General features: G+C 49.0%; 2 protein-coding genes across 2 annotated transcripts; both read left to right on the forward strand.

Moving 5' to 3' along the window:
• Nucleotides 1–1,316: 1,316 nt before the first annotated feature.
• On the forward strand, nt 1,317–1,955 carry IUM83_01340 (Chromo domain/shadow; the record flags this gene model as incomplete). The annotated part of the gene is made up of 1 exon (XM_067925185.1): nt 1,317–1,955. The coding sequence occupies one exon, from the start codon at nt 1,317–1,319 to the stop codon at nt 1,953–1,955; it is 639 nt and encodes a 212-aa protein (XP_067797496.1).
• A 4,705-nt stretch (nt 1,956–6,660) lies between these two features.
• Nucleotides 6,661–7,737, forward strand: IUM83_01341 (uncharacterized protein; the record flags this gene model as incomplete). The annotated part of the gene is made up of 1 exon (XM_067925186.1): nt 6,661–7,737. The coding sequence occupies one exon, from the start codon at nt 6,661–6,663 to the stop codon at nt 7,735–7,737; it is 1,077 nt and encodes a 358-aa protein (XP_067797713.1).
• Nucleotides 7,738–16,549: the final 8,812 nt, after the last annotated feature.

Raw genomic sequence — 16,549 nt, forward strand, 5'->3', positions numbered from 1 at the left:
CTTCACTGTTCTGTCTGAGTCCTTTGCTGGGTTTCAGACATTTGGGTGTTTGCAACTTACAACGTCTGATACTCCTCACGAAGTCTCAGCTGTTCAGCTTGGCTGTCAGCTAAAGCGGCGTTCAGCCAAGCTTCTAACATGCGTCTCTGATCTCCTCAGCATTGATTTGAGTCCACGCATCGGCATCATGCTTAGCCAAGTCACGCTGAAACTGTTCCTCCATCATCAACGCTTCCGGTGAGGGTCCCGTATCCTTGAATGGGGGTCCAAAGTTAAAGGCGGCAGGTCCAGTAACCCGCTGATCACCAAAACCAGTACGTCTCGCATGAGCCAGTCTCTTCGACTCGGGAGTGCCAGGTAACGGCAGCTGGGCTGGGTTCTCAAGTCTGAGCGTCCCAGTATCAGTTCCGGTTGAAGCTGAGCCAGGTCGGGGAGGCTGAGACGTGACTGATATTACCATCCCAGGGTAGGAGCATCTCGGCATAGCCGTTGTTGATACAATGTGCGGATTGCCGGGTACAGAGCGATGGGGGACACTGGACGGTAACCGGCACAGCAGCAAGGCGTTTCAAGATCTGGTAACCAGTGGACTACACAGTCACCGAGGTCGGCGCGAGGAGACTGATTCCAACATTGCCGCTCATCCTGGAGTTCGTCGAACATACCATCGCATCTCGCAGTGATGTCATTGGTCAACTCTAGACCAAGATGTTCGAGAGTATGTGCAAAGCTGTGAAACCTGTACACGCTTGAAGAAGAGTAATGCTCGCATGAATGGCAAAATGATACCCATTCCGATTCCACAGGAATGCTGGTCTGTCGTTTCCATGGACTTTGTCACAGGATTACCCGGTTCTAACGGTTTTGATGCAATCATGACTGTTGTCGACAAGTTATTCAAGCGCCCCAAGTATCGTGCGTGCAACCGCACTGATGATGCACAAATTACTGCATTCAACTTTTTTGATTGTGTCGGTCGCCATCTCGGTGTATCGTCGATTATCTTTAGCGATCGAGATTCCAAGTTCGTCTCCAAGTTTTGGTCGTCTATGGCTAAGCTCATGGGCATTCGTCTTCACATGACAACCTCCTATCGTGCTCAAGCTGATGGACAGACTGAACGTCAGAATCTGATTCTAGAAGACGCTCTACGCTGCATGATATCGTATCACGGACGTGACTGGTCGGAACATCTAGGAACGATTAAGTATGCTCATGCTACTCTTGTTAGTGCATCTACTGGTTTTTCGCCATTTGAAGTTGATACTGGCCGCAAGGAACGCAGCCCATTAAATCCGCTCGACAACTCAAATATCATGAACCAAGTGCAACATGACATTGCTGAATACGCAAAACAGTTCAAGGAAAAACGCCAAGAGATAATTGAAGTCGCCAAGAAACACTTGTTGCAAGCCCAAGAACGTCAAAAGAAGTACTATGACAAGAAGAGATCATCGATCACGTTCCAGGCTGGAGATTTAGTCGTACTGGATACACGTCGTATCCCGTCGGGACATGTCACCCAGGACATTGACGGAAAACGTGCTAAGCTTGCTGCTCGCAAAGTGGGACCATTTGAGATCATCATGATGGTTAACCCGAACGTTGCCAAATTGCAACTTCCGAGAAGCATGAAACGTGTGAATCCGACGTTTAACGTGGATGTTCTGAGTCCATACATCGAAAACCCGTCTCATTTCAAGACTCGTCCTATTCCCAAGGCTTCTCGACTGATTGTCGATGACGACACTGGTAATACATTGCATATCATCGAGAAACGGATCCGGAGGCGCCTGTTTAACCGCAAACTAGAATGGCTTGTCAAGTGGCATCGATTACCTGACCATGAATCCACGTGGGAGTGCGAGAAGGACATCAAACATGTGTCGCACTGGAAGGTTCTCGTTAACGATTACAAGAACCGTCAACGAGAAGTCAAGTCCGGGAGGATGTAACGACGCACCAGCTTCAGGGCCCTCGGCCAAGACGCTGAGGCGTCGAGTGCCATTCGTTTCAATTTCAACCACTAGGTTACTGTACAGGCACACGCCTGGGCACAGGTAATCTACATGTGAACCGCAGTCATTGCCTACCTTCAAGATTCAACTTCAACAACGACTACGGAGAATCTAGTATAGTGAAATGGATATAATTACATAGGGTAACAAGGGAGTACCTCCTCGAGGTAGCCCATAGACGACAAACCACTAACCATTTCAATATCACTTTCCATTTTAACAACTTCTACTCGAGTCTCCATAAAAACTCTCAAGCCTCCTCCTCCAAGACCTCGCCTCACGACCCTTCGAGCTATCCACCGTGGATCTTCGCTCTAGTCGTCTTCTTCCGCTGCGCCGTTTCGCCAGTCGCTACAACATCACCTACGATTGGTAGAGTGCTATTGCAAAGGATCTGGGCCAAAGCTGAACCATGGTAAGTCTGTCGTCATGAGTCTCAACAATCATCGAGCTGCTCCTACAATTGATCCACTGCGATCACTTCATCAAGGAGAAATAGTGAAGTACCTCGGAATTCCCTTTGGAAATTTTGACACATCAACACAAATTCTAAACCAGCTCGACAAACGGATGATGTCACGTCTTCGATTATGGAAGGGCCGAGCCCGCACACTCATGGGTCGCCGACTCATCGTTCAGATGATGATTTTATCTGTGTCATGGTATTTTACGGCCACGGTTATCATTCCGAATCGATTTATCAAACGCTGGCAAGCTATTGTAACGCGATACATCTTGTATAATCATGTCAATGTGGGGATTTGAGGAATACACATTGTTAAGCGCGACCTATCTATCCTTCCTCGGGAAATGCATGGCATTGGTGTCCCTGTAATTGCTGACAGCATACGGAGACAGCATCTAAAGCTACTTCTTCAACAGATTGTACACGCTTTGGAAGGACATGGGGAACTGAGCTCATCAGTTTGGTACTGTCCAATCGCGGTGTTATTGCAAATGCGTTTTGGAGCATATTGCCGCCTGTTGAAGTGCACCGCTAGCACGGTTCGGACCGTGTAAAACGGTTCACCCTGAAGCGCCCTAGAACGCTTCCTATTGGCCGATAATGGGATGGTCGGCTTGGTTGGTTCGAGGGAGCACCGACCGGTGTTTGCACAAGCCCACGCGAAAGGACAACAAGAAGGACAAGAGGGGAGTAGAGTAGATGAGGACAAGTAGGCCAGCTTTGGTAACTTTAATCAACTCACTTCGGCATTTGCCACCAACATCACAAGCGTTCCTCAATACCGATCTTGGTCTGGTTGTTTCTTATTTCAAGAACTGTGGAGTAGCGCCCTCGCAGAAATCTGCAAAGTTGTCCTCGCACAAACCCGTCGCGTCCGCTGTCGGTGGGCGCGTCGGGTATTTCCCCGGGACTTGAGTAGCGTATCTCAGGATAGGGTAACGAGTAGCTCGAGCTTGGAGCGTGAAGTCTTCCTTACTGGGACGGTCTTGTCCTCGATCCGTCTTTTCTCCTTTCTTGCCCTTGAACACGTGCAGTTATCGGTGCGTCGCGTCCTTGGGGTGCGTGGCGTTATCGGGGCCGACGCGGTTTTTGTGCGGCGTTATCGGGGCCGGCACGGGTCTTCGCCTTCAGCGACGCGTTATCGGGCGTGCTTGAGCGGTATCGTTTAACGTGTCCCTCCTGTTGGGCACGGGTCTGAGGGTGAGTACACCGACGACCGAGGGACGGGGGGCCGCGTTATCGGGGCGGCTCTGCTTGCCGGCACTCGGAAGCCTTGGACCACAAGGGAGAAATCCACTTGAGCGGCACAAAGAAGATTCGGGACTGAGCCTTACACCTATCCTATGCTACCGACTGACTACTTGAAGATTGCTAAGCTACGGTTCCATGCCTAACCCTACTTCGATGACCCATGCCCTGATTTATGACGCTTGATCTCTGAGACGGGGTCCTCCAGACCGCGTCTCAGGGATTCCTAGGACGGGGTCGTCCTAGACCTGAGACGGGGTCACTCAAACGGGGTGTCACTAAAGTGAGGTAGTCCGATGACAGCTCCAACTCAGACTAGACATCTGAGGTGTCTTTCACCCTTTGCGCAGAAGATTCCGTACAGGTCGCGTTCTTTCACTCTGGGCAACGGTCCTCTGGCGCGCCTCGCTCATCACTTCTCATCTCGCGGTCTGCTTCACCACAGAACCTTCCAGGACTGCTGGATGGAGAGTTGCAATGCTCCATACATGGATGAGATGCTTGTTCAAATCCTGGAAACGATTGAAGTGGCCTAACAGATATACGCTTCACTACAATAGAATGAAAATACTTCAATTCGGATTATTTAATCCTATTTGGTGGAAAAATCGACCGAGTTTCAGGTACTGCCTAACAGACATGCTCCAAGACACCCCATTGGAATGGGATCTATTAAATTTCGGACTTTGTGCCGTGAGCTTGCAGCTAGGAAGAAATGGTGTCTTGCTGATCTCTTGGATGAAACCCAGCACTGGCCAACACCAGTTGCATTGTTTCATCAGATTTGTGAAGTTCTGGACAGCGTCATTGTGTCTAGAGTGAACCTTAAGTGAAAATTTCGGGCTGTATCGTCAGCTAACACAAATGTTCATGAGGTTGCTACCAAATTCTGACGCTGGAGTACAGCCGGGTTACGTTACCACCTGTTAAAGGAATAACGTTTGATCAAGCCCAGAGATTTATCCCGGAGTTGCGAGCCGAAGATTGGTTAAGACTTCTCCAACCAGAGCAAGTAAGGGTGACCCACCCCATGCAAGAACTGGGGTGCCCCAGAATACTTATTCACACAACGTTGAGCAGTATCGAGAGGCTAAGACGCTGTTTGATCCCTGTGGTTCACGATGTAATGTTTCGGCTGTGCTTTGGGGTCCTGATTGTTGGGTCAAGATTATATTTCTTACGATCATTAAATCCCCACAGTCAACAGTGTGTTAGAAGCTCTTGTTCAGCGAGTAAAACCCTGGAACACTGGTTCGTTTCATGCCCATCACTGATGGTTACGTGGAATACTCTATGGGAACCGTGGGAACATACATTCACCAAACCTCTCTCATGGAAACTACCATTATTTTCAAGCACTCGTGATATTGATTGTCAATGGCGCTGCAATTGTCAGTTGTTATTCACGTTGTGGGGAGTTCATGTTGCTGTAGCTTTCCATGTTGTATGGTAACTTCTCGAAAAAACGACTTCGAACACGCCAAACATTCCAAGCATACTCGCAACTTTCGGCCGTCATTGTCAATATATTTATCGACATGCACGAACCTTGAATGTTGATAGAAGAGCGATTATATTAGCCCTCACTAAATTGGAATTTGATATTCCTGTGTCAGAAACATTACCACATCAAGAACGTCGAATCTGGATTCCTCGCTATTAATGATTGCTAGGTGAAAGTTGATAATTAGTTAGTTAGCTAGCGATAGTCCAACCTTCCAGTTAATCAACTTCGTTTTCTTTCTTTCGTATGGATTCTCCTCTGGGGCTCCTTCCCGTGATACACTGGTTTCAAGCAGCGCGTGGATGCGCCCCAGTTAGTACAGTATCCCACATTCAGAATGTGACATTCTCCCCGCGTCGTACTGTACCTGTATAACTGATACGAAGTGCAACTCATACATGTACAAAGTTGAAAAACTGTTCTTACACGTCCTGTGCGAGGAATATTAATATGCTACTATAGATCACTTTTGTGTAGTAATACAGTCTGACACAGCTGCTGGCACGGTTGCTCATCGTGTATCTGTTCTTCGATGAACACGAGTGACATTTGTCACAGATTTTTTAGTGCAGAACCCTCCCCTATGGATCAAACGGATCAAACCAAGAAACGTTTTTGTTTTTGTGGTGTTTCATCGTTTGCTCTTCTTTTTTTTCTTTTTTTTTTTGCGACCAATGTTCCGACCAAATAGATGATCCAATCATCATGTTTGAGGAGTAGAACGTCACAAAAGGGAGGTTTCTTCGCTTCTTGGTTTGATGATGAAACAACCAATGCACACACAAAAACGCGTTGGAATATTAAGCCGACAAACTGTGCATTGCCTTTTATAGAAGAAACGTTTGTTCGGCATCGCTGTAATAACACAGATCTGATAACTTCCATTTGAGTCCTCTCATACATGTGCGAAACTCAATTTTGGCATAAATGTGAATGGGGTTACACAGCAGTAACAACTTCCATGCATCACTCAGGTGAGCTTCGGTAAACATTGATTGCGAGCGTGCGTACGTGGCACGGTCGTGTTAAGACGACCATCGCACTGTATGTGGCATATCCCTCCTCATCTTCTCGTTATCATCGGAATTGCGTCTGGTGATTTCCGGTCGCAATGCGACGGTACATACAGTACCGGTATGGGCAAGTGTTGGAGACCGTTAATGGTGTAACACTTCGACCTAGAAATAGTATATTTGAGCTATAATGAGTATGTATGTAGCTATACGCTAACATGACGTATATCAACGGATACAGTCCCCGATTCCAATGCCCATGTTATAGATCGCGAGCTCTATTTTTCACCATCCCATTTGATTGCCATGTGTTTGGGAGCTTAACTGGCTTGTTGGTTGTGGCCCGCACTGTGCTCTACCGAGCTCCAGATCAGTCACGAATTACTCCCGCACCCGCCAAGCCAACTCAAGATGGACAGCAGCGTACTTCAGCCGCCCAATTACCATAGCCTTAGTGACAGCGTTATTGGTGACGTTGTGTCGCGGTCCCGGCGTACACAGCGCGATTTTGTCGATGATGGCGCCTCGTTCTACGAAGAAGTTATCAGCTTCGTACAGGTGGCTGCGAAAGCCCCACTCGAGAACGATTGCACCTCAATGGCTCCAACGCTAAAGGCTCATTCCCACTCCGAGCGGAAGCAGGGAGCAAAGATCGATGCAAGCACGCACCAAAAGAGCATGATTCCAAGAGAAGAACCCCTAAGGTCTAGTCATCGCGCTCAGATGAAAACTACGACGAAGGACGACGTTGTTGTGCGTTTTCGAGAGCAACGGCGCATTATTCAGATGCGATACCGAAAGAAGATGGCTTCAAAGACGCTGTCCCTCGAGAGCGAGGTTGAGCGGCTGCGGAATGAGGTTCGGACGCTGGAAATGAAGACGATCATACTTGGTGTCCAATCGAACCCCAAGCCGTGGCGTTTCGCTGTCGAGTACTTTCACCTATTCCGCTACGGTCTCAAACCAGCGTCGAAGCAGGTGTCACTCTCCCAAGGATCCTTGGGAGCTGTCGAATGCACCAGTCACCGCAAGTTCCTCCAGTCAACAATGGTACCTGACGTGAGCGTGGATACTGGGTACGGCATTGAGGAAATCTTGAGGTGCTGGGGGCTTCTGGCTTGCTACTATGATGATACCTTCAACATTGAGCTCGTGCGTTTGGAGAGTGACCATCAAAACTCGGTTGTTGCGTATGGTAAAGTGTATGTAACTGTCAGCGAAAACACACTACGACACGCCTTCCCTCGTCTAGGAATCGATGAAAAATTCGACCCACTCGGAGCTAAGCTTCTCGGTCGTAGACTGGAGATGCATGGGTTCTTATGCTTTGGCTGGGATCACGTGGAGGATCGTGTGTCAAGTGTCAATTACAGCTTCGATATGCTGACCCCGTTGATGCAACTACTCGGCTCTCTTGAAGATGCAACTCGCGTATTCGATGGTGCTCTGCTTACTCCCGACTGCAAGTTTGTAACTTATGGAAGCTAACTAAGGTGGCACTGGGAGGCACTGATACTAGTCACCGCCAAAGTAAACGTGGCTACACGTTAACATGCATTTTTTACAGTTCTTGTACTACCTCTGTTCGGAAATAGATGACCGTTTCCAATCATATTTCAGCCTACTCAACATAATTCCCCTTCTAAACCGATCGAATTTGAATTCTGAATCTCCCGCGCTTTCTCCCGCTCACTGGCCACCGCACACTGGCCCCCGCACACTGGCTTCCGGATTCAATTCGAAAGTTGGTGGATGAGGGAGATTACGGATAGTGAACGCCAGGCCATCTGGGAAACCCTACTACTTCGCAGTGTAGGAGGCGTGCTTACACGTAGGGAGATCGTCCGGGTTGCAATGTACTTCCACGTGGGCCGCCAAGTTGTCGAGCGCATTGGAAGCGTGGAATCAACTCGATGGGAGATCGAGTAGCAGCTGTGGTCAAGTCAAGAAAGAGTGCAAGATTGACCACCGCCCCGCTGCCCCTGCCAACCGCCCGGACGACTCTCGTCCCCCACCTCGCCGACGCCACGCGCTGACGCTGCTGCGCCGAGGCCTGGAACGCCTGATTCGACGGATTCGATGGAGACGATGGAGCTGAACCTGAGGCTTCCGCTGGAGTTCTCCTGGATGGACGAGGAGCGCCCGCCTTTCGTGCCCGGACCGATTCCCCCCGTGTCTCGCATGTACATGCGCACGTGCCCCACGCTCGACTTGGCGCGCGTCGTGCGCTGGAAGCGATGCGGGATCCGACAATGATGGAGGGCTCGGTTGCTGACGATGAGCGTGGCACGAAGGCTGAGAGCGACGCTTGGACGGAGGACTCGCGCTTCCCGCTGCCAGCGCCCATGGAGCATATCATGAAGTCTAATGGTGGAAATGATTACCGGCTCGGACATTTGCGTAAGGACAAACTGATGCAAACGGACAGTCTTCCAACGTCATTGCCATGCGATGCAACATCTCTCGCTAATGCGAGCGCCTCCCTGCTATCCATCGCAGCAAGTGGTATCCTCGTAGCACCCGAAGCCAAATCAAGTGCCCCTCAAGTATGTAGTGAGACCTTAAATCCATTTTTGTGTATGTAGTGCGGCGGAACAAGAACGCCTGCCTGGACTGTGCCTCGCTTAGTGTCAACTCTTGATCTCCAGCCCTCCCACAATTTAAACGCCTGCGCCTCTCTGGACTGTGCCTCGCTTAGTGTCAACTTTCGATCTCCAGCCCTCCAACAATTTAAACGCCTGCGCCTCTCTGGACTGTGCATGCTTAGTGTCAACTCTAGATCTCCGGCCCTCCCACAATTTTATAATCAGGAAAATGAACGAGGCGGAGCGCTGCGCAAAAAAAAAAACAAATGGTCATCTGTTTCCGAACGGAGGTAGTACTACGTAGTACGCAACACTGTTGCAGTTGGCGTTTCTACTGTTCTAGTTATCAACATTGGCAATTGCCATAAATATTTAAAAATTCGGGAAAGCATTTATATAATTTAGATGTTTGTTGTGTCGTGCCAACACCTTGCCCTTTACCAAGTGGTATTTAGAAAACACTGATTGATCAAGTAGTGATTGTATCCTTGTTGTAGATATAGTGAAATGCGTAGCACATCATCGCCAACGGTGGGTCAGGAGGGAAACGATTTTCGTTTCTAGGATGTGGATATCCAGAGCCTCTCGAGACGGCAACATCAACAATTTACATCACATCCAACTCACACTGTCGATTTCACATAATTTGAGATTTTCACTTACATTGTGGCCACAACAAGGAGAAGAGGGGTATTGTTCATCGGTAAATGAAAACACCGTCTTCTTCAAGATTTTTCTTGGAGAAGACGATGGTTACGGCGATTACGCGAATTTATGCGAGTTCATTGAAGGAGGTTGCTTTACAGCTCACGTGTTTTAGTGTGGATTACAGTAATCGGTATGGTAGTACAAGGAAGCAAAGCCGAAATACGACACAGGATATCCGCGTGTGTAACATGCGTGAAAGGCGATCAATGAATCTTGGTTGTTGTATGTAATCATGGGCTTTGCTTTGCCCCCGCACGGGAAAAATCGGCATTGTCCAGGATTGGAACTAATAAAAATAAATCCAAGCGTGGGAGAAACGACACTCTCATTTTGAATTCTACCGTTACAATGACTGACGCTGGTACGAGCGGAGAAGTGCGGCACACTGGGCGCTACACGCTGGGAGCGTGGAGGTGTGGTGGTCGTGCGGCTAGCTGAAGGTGCGGAACTCGTTGGAAGTGGTGAGCTTTGACCGACGAAGCACGAAAAGGAGGCGACGATGTGAGGGTTGTGCTGCTCGCCGACATGGCTGAAGTGAGGGAGAGCTGGCCATGCTGCCGTATGAAGGCATGGGACGCGTTTAGATACAACTCAACGAGCGTGGCTCAGTGTTTGTCAGCGTCCATCTTCGGGCCAATGTGCGTGCAGTAATACAATAATACACAAATGTCTTGACCAGTATTTGCCCATGATTGATAATACTGGCATAAAGTCACAGCCACACAATGCGTATCCTCCTCATCCTCGGCGAATCTTCTCGAATCCTCCCAATACGAGTACTCATTTAAGTTAGGAACCGCTCGTCCAGATCCTGCACCATTTCATAGCCAGTTCCATGATTTTCCCCTCTACTGCTGTACATCCTCGATCCCAGCTGATTTTTATACCATATAGAGTAATCATGTGGTTTGTACACTAAAAATAAATGTGAGTCACGCTTCGTGGCCCGTTGAATGGATGGGGAAGAGATGCAAAGAAACGTGCATACGTTCCAGTTTCACTGTATATACCATGGTACAGACACCACTAAGCTTTTTGGTCAGTATCACGCGTTTGGTTCAAAGGGGTTATCATTTGTGTATTATGAGTTCTACTCTAATTTTCCGATCGGGGCCGTTTGAATCGACCCTGGCAAATCGCCAGTCAATCGACAGACCCAGATAATTCACAGTGAGAATATGCGTTTGGTTAGTGTTTCATTTGACAACGAAAAACACGCCGGCGAATGCTACAGCTTCGAGGGTAAACTCAAGCGAGAGTCCGAGAACAGCAGTAATCCAGGAGTCCAGCAGCAAACGAGCAGCAAGAACCCCTCTCCACCGAGAATTCTAACAGCAGCGAGTGCACGAACAGCTGGGAGGCCACCCACGAAAGAGTTTGCCCACTCCAGTAACAACTCCACCACCACCGCGCAATCCAGCCCAGCACGAGCTGTGTACACTAACGCAAGCTGTGTCAGTACCATACCAAGTAACTGGTTGACACCAGCGTCAGACTTGATCAGTACGGCAACTTTAACGCAGCGACGTGTCCGGTTAGCGGCGTGACAATATACGACTGCTAGGCACGGCGGCAACTCTGAAGTCGCCGCAATTTCGCTCCCAGATGATAGGTTAAAAGTAAGTTAATGAGATCGTTTTGACCAATGATATTTCTCTGGCGGTTTTTTTGCGGTTCCTCCGATGCCGCCAAACCGACCCTATTCGGCATATTTGGGCGGAATCCACAATACAAGTTATGTGTATTGAAGCTCGGTTTTTGTTCTGTAGTAGCCTATCCAAACTGATTGTACACATCTAACATTTCTGAAAGGTATGATTGTTGGGGTGTTCAAAAAGCTTAGTGGTGTACGTATGTGACAACGTCAAACACCATGATTCTACTGTACCAGTTAGACTTATCGAGATATCGGCATCTAAACTTAGTGAAGCAAAAACCGAGCTCAACAGACGTTTTTCAGGAGGGCCAGAGGGGGGATTCACACAAGTGTGTTGATTAGAGCCAAGACAACTGAAGTGAGCATCATGGAACAGCTGAATCTCTGCGCGGAGGAGAGCGCGGACGCTACGGAGACGGAGAGCGGTAGCGTCTGGGGCTGGAGACGGTGCCTCGAGGAGTGGTTCCGACAACGACGAAGTCGCGCCTTCGTGGGATACATATTATGTATCGCATGCCGGACTTGTTACTAGGTTCTCTGACCCCCCAAATAAATAAATAAATAATAATAAATAAATAAATAAAATTGAAGAACATTGTTGCTTCAAATGAAGGTGGCCCTGTATTTAATCAATGCTGGAACCACAGGGTCTGTTTCCCTGGCACATGCTCGCAGGCATGCTTCAGTAATTGCGGAGTTCTCAAACAACATGACCAACCCATAAGGACGAGAAGAAAAAAACTGTTTTGACGCAAAAGATTGATATTAGCAAGAAGCTGCATGTGTCCCAACTGTCTACGTAACGGCTGGTCGTCATTATTCGCTCCCCAACACATGCAAAACTGCCTCCAGAACACCAAAGTTTGTCCACTGTTAATTTTCTGGGTGTTAATATATGCTGGACAGTATTATAATGGAAGCTACAAAGTTGAGTGCTCATCCAGGCTGCTGAGAATAATGATTATGCGCTTATGTATATATAAAAATACATATGCCGACGAGAAGCCCATCGCGAAACGTATCTTTCTATTCAGAAAACAGCCCTTAGTATTCTGGCTCTTGAGCTGGATGGTTGATAACAATGCGGCGAAGGCGTGTGCTTTTAAACATTGTCGTCATCGCGCATACCGATAGTCAGCAACAAGGGCGATGCCCCCTCCTCCTCACTCGACCAAGTGCTTCTGACTCACAACCGCATTTCTAAATTTGCCAACAAGTTGGAAATGTTACTCTACCAACTATTCCCACTTGCGGTGATTGTCGCGCAAACCTCGGCTGCACCCAACACAGCAGTCAAGACTCAACTGAATGGCTGGTACAACTGCTCTGCCATCACATTCTCTGACGAAGGAAGTTCATTCGGGCTGCAAGCTGAGTGCGCTACCTTCAAAGTGCCACTGTGTTACCCTGGAATCTGCGAGACTCCACAGTTCGCGGATCCGACGGTGGACATCTTCGTGAAGCGGATACTGGCATCTAACGGCGACCCCAAGACTGCTACGAACGTCTGGCTTCTACCAGGTGGTCCTGGATATTCTTCCTCTGGGTGTAAGTTCTCTCGATATATTCGGTGTGCAAATTATTTACTAGATTCTCATGGTGCTTTTTCATGCAGTGGAACCATCGATACCTGATCTGCTTGTTCAACTGGATTCAGCTGCGAATATATACATGATGGACCACCGCGGTACTGGCCGAAGCACATTCTTGGATTGCATAGCAGTGCAAGCTACTACGACGGGCTCGCCGAATGGAAGAGAGTTCGATCCGTCAGAAGTTCCAGCCTGTGCTCAAGAACTAGAAAACGAGTATGGCAGTCTTGCTTCTTTCTCAGTTACAAGCGCAGCCATCGATTTGGTGACCTTCATCTCGAAGTACTCCAACGGCGCTAGTACCATTCTATACGGTGAAAGTTATGGAACTATTCTGGTGGAGAGAGCGATGCAGTTGAATCCACCGGAGGTTACCGGATACGTGCTAGATGGTATTGCGACGACGTCGAGATCGTCATCCGACAAATTCAACTTCGCGTCAAAATGGGACGCTAACTTTGGTATAGTGGGCAATCGCTTCATGGAGCTATGCTCGCAAGACGCTGTCTGCAGTAGCCGTTTTAAAGCACCAAGCACTTTGGCTCACACCCTTCGAGGATTGCAGGCCGACTTCGACAAGGACCCAAACTCAACATGTGCGTCCCTGATGGGTTCCGTGAACAGCAAAGCGAAAGTCTTTGGCGATTTTTTGCCAGCATCTTCGCTGTCGACTACACTCGGTACGATGCTGATGGACTCGGAGCTACGGAAACTCATCCCTCCGCTCGTCTACCGATTGAAGCGTTGTGAGGCTAACGACGTCGACGTCCTAAGCTATTTCATCAACTCCTTCAATGCGTACAGTGGTGCTACTGTACAAGACGACACACTCTACTCACCACTTCTATTTTCTCTCATTGTTTTCTCGGAGATGTGGGAGAGCCCTCAGCCCTCAATGATCGAGATGGAACGGCGGTTTAAAACCGCTCTGATGTCTGGTGATACGCCCATGCAGGTTCCGCTGTATTGCGCTTTTTCCAAAGAAAAATCGAAAGTGTGCAGCGAGTTTAACTACGGCAAGTACGCTGCAAGTAGAATCACCTACGATCGCGATGAGTACTGGAACAAGACCGCCAAAATTCCCAGTCACGCCAGTGTGCTGCTTCTTAGCAGCAGGTTGGATCCTCAGACACCGCACGAGTATGCTGAAACTTTGTTGGAGATGTTAGATGGAGACGAGAAGGAGTTGGTCACTTTCAACACTTCGGTTCACGTAGCGCTAATGTCAACCCAGCTAGACCCAACCGGCGGAGGTTGGAGTTCAACATGTGGCGCGAAGATTCTGGCTTCGTACGTCGGTAACAATGGCGAACTGAAGGGACTAGACAAGTCATGCGTGAACGACATGCCTGCATTCAACTTCACGGTGCCAATCGACTACCTGATCAGCTATTTTAATACTGACGATGTGTACGACGGCACATTGAACTCGAATCCGAGCCCCATGTGACTTCTTTCTGGCCGCGCGAACTATTCAGCACGGCTAGCTTGTTCAGTTTGAACGTAGCTCGATGTCGGAGGGATATCAACGCCATGCACAATAGAGAATTAATCTCGAATTGACACTAGCGTACCCCGGAAACATGTTTGTGAATTTTACCACACCCTTACTAACCGGAAGTGCTGCAATCATATCATATAAATTCAGCTACGAATACGTTGCTCGGGGTCACTACTTCGTTAATCGAACCCCGTGTCCGTGCAAAACAGAGTAACTCCAAGTGCATACATTCACAAAATCCTTCGCTACTGTATAACAGCTTTAGGATAAATTCGGTTACCGTAGTCCTTATGTGCTTGCTGTCAGCCATCTTCGCTACAGCACCACAGTAAATGTACTTGGCGCAAGGCTAACGGTACACTCGTGGATTACTGAAAATCGCTTTCCTGAAGATAGAGACGCTAAAGAAAAAATAATGTTGGTGCAGCACAAAGATCAAACAATCTTCCTACAATAAGCACGAGGCGCTTGTATTCATACATCCTGCAGGCACGGGGAAATTCGGAAGCTGTTTCAAGCGACGATGTCACCTACATGGTGGTGGTAAGGTATGCGTCTCGAGTGTTCATCCTCCCATTGATGTAGACGCGCGAGGTGCTCACTTGATGCAGGCGGAGTGCTGTACCCGCCGCGCCGCCGATGTCACAATGTACCACCAGGAGCACGCCACTGTAGCACATTAGAAGGAGCAGGGGAGAGTGATAACACATCGTTTGCATATTTTCCCTTAGACACGTTTAGTTTGGCACAAGTTTGGTGTCAGGTGTAACACGCGAGTTTTCAAATACATATCACGCTCTTTCAAGATTACCCACCCATTGGAGGATTGGGGTTAGAATGTCTACATCGTACTGAAAACTGGCCGCGCGGCGCTCGTGGCCATCCCATAAAAACATCACAATGTCACGCTTTAACAGCTTTTGTCCAAGAAACTTAGTCCGACTCCCATTGTCGACGGATTGTGCCAACGCAAAACGGAGCGGTTTTCTGGTAATTGTGTGGGTCTGCACAGAGCGCAGACACCGCGAAGAGCCGCACAGAGGGGGCCTCTAGCGGAGAGCGAGCTGAATGACTTCTGCTCGAATGCATTCGACTATATTAATAAAAGACAAGCCGTAATTCGGTTTGTCCAATATGCAATAGCAGCTTCTGTTGATCAACAGAAGCTGAGCGCAGACAATGTGGGCAGGGGCAACACAAATGAATTCAAATTTAGTTCATTGATTCTGTTCGCTACACAAAACCTGCCTAAACATGCAGTTTCGGATTTCGGAGCAAGCAAGCTTGCTCCGCGCTTCATCAAGCCGTTTACTGTGTTGGCACGGCACGGCAACGCTTACACGCTAGACATACCGTCTAGCATGCGCCTCTGTCCGACCATTTAAGTCGGGCGGCTGAAACCGTACCTGCGGCAGGAGCCATCTAGCTCGGTATACCCGAAGCCTGTGAAGAAGCCGAGGCAGAAGCGGGAGCATTGGCCTTGGCGACGAGTAGTCTCTACTCTAGCGCGTCCGCGCGCTGGAAAAACTCCTTCAGACCGCCGCAATCCGAGTCTTCTGGTTCGTCAGCTCTTGTTTCAGGGCGGCGAACTCAGCGCCCTGCAGACGCTCCACGGCGGTCACCCGGTCGTGGAGAGGCGCGAATTGATCAGCTCGGGGCTGATCATATCTGGGGCGTCTTCCCACCCCCACCGATCCGTGACGCCCGCGGCTCAACCCGCTGGATTGTTGTACGGGTTGTTGACCATAGTACCCAGAAAACGAGCCCCTTGAGTGGCTCGTTTTCGTATTCGTTGGAGAGGATTTCCTCCCCATCAAGATACACGGGAGCCGCGGAACGTCTTACTGAAGTTCCAGAAATGGTGAGGGCGTACGAAGACCGGTAGGCACACCCGGTAGGCACTGGCGTGGCAGAAGTAGTACGATTGTTGCGATCATCGCCAGCGCCAGATCCCGTTCCGGTCGCGGTCGCTCAAGCACACCGCACCTGGAAAACACCTCGTGCACAGATAACTTTCAGGCACAGCGCACGGCGAGTTAGCCACCTCCACAGCAACGTGGAGCTGCTCCAACTTACCATACTTCGAGTACGTCTCGAAGCGATCACGCGCTTGCTTAATCCGTTCACGGTAAGCATCCGGCTTCGTGTTGAAGTTTTCAACAAAAGCGTTCCAACTTTTGACAAAGTGTCTGCCACTCGAGCACTTGCTGCGAGAAGATGTCTTCTTGCTTTGAAACCATCGGAGCTCATGGAAGAG

The sequence above is a fragment of the Phytophthora cinnamomi genome, assembly GCF_018691715.1.
Source record: "Phytophthora cinnamomi strain GKB4 chromosome Unknown Contig14, whole genome shotgun sequence".
In the NCBI taxonomy this organism is placed as follows: domain Eukaryota; phylum Oomycota; class Peronosporomycetes; order Peronosporales; family Peronosporaceae; genus Phytophthora; species Phytophthora cinnamomi.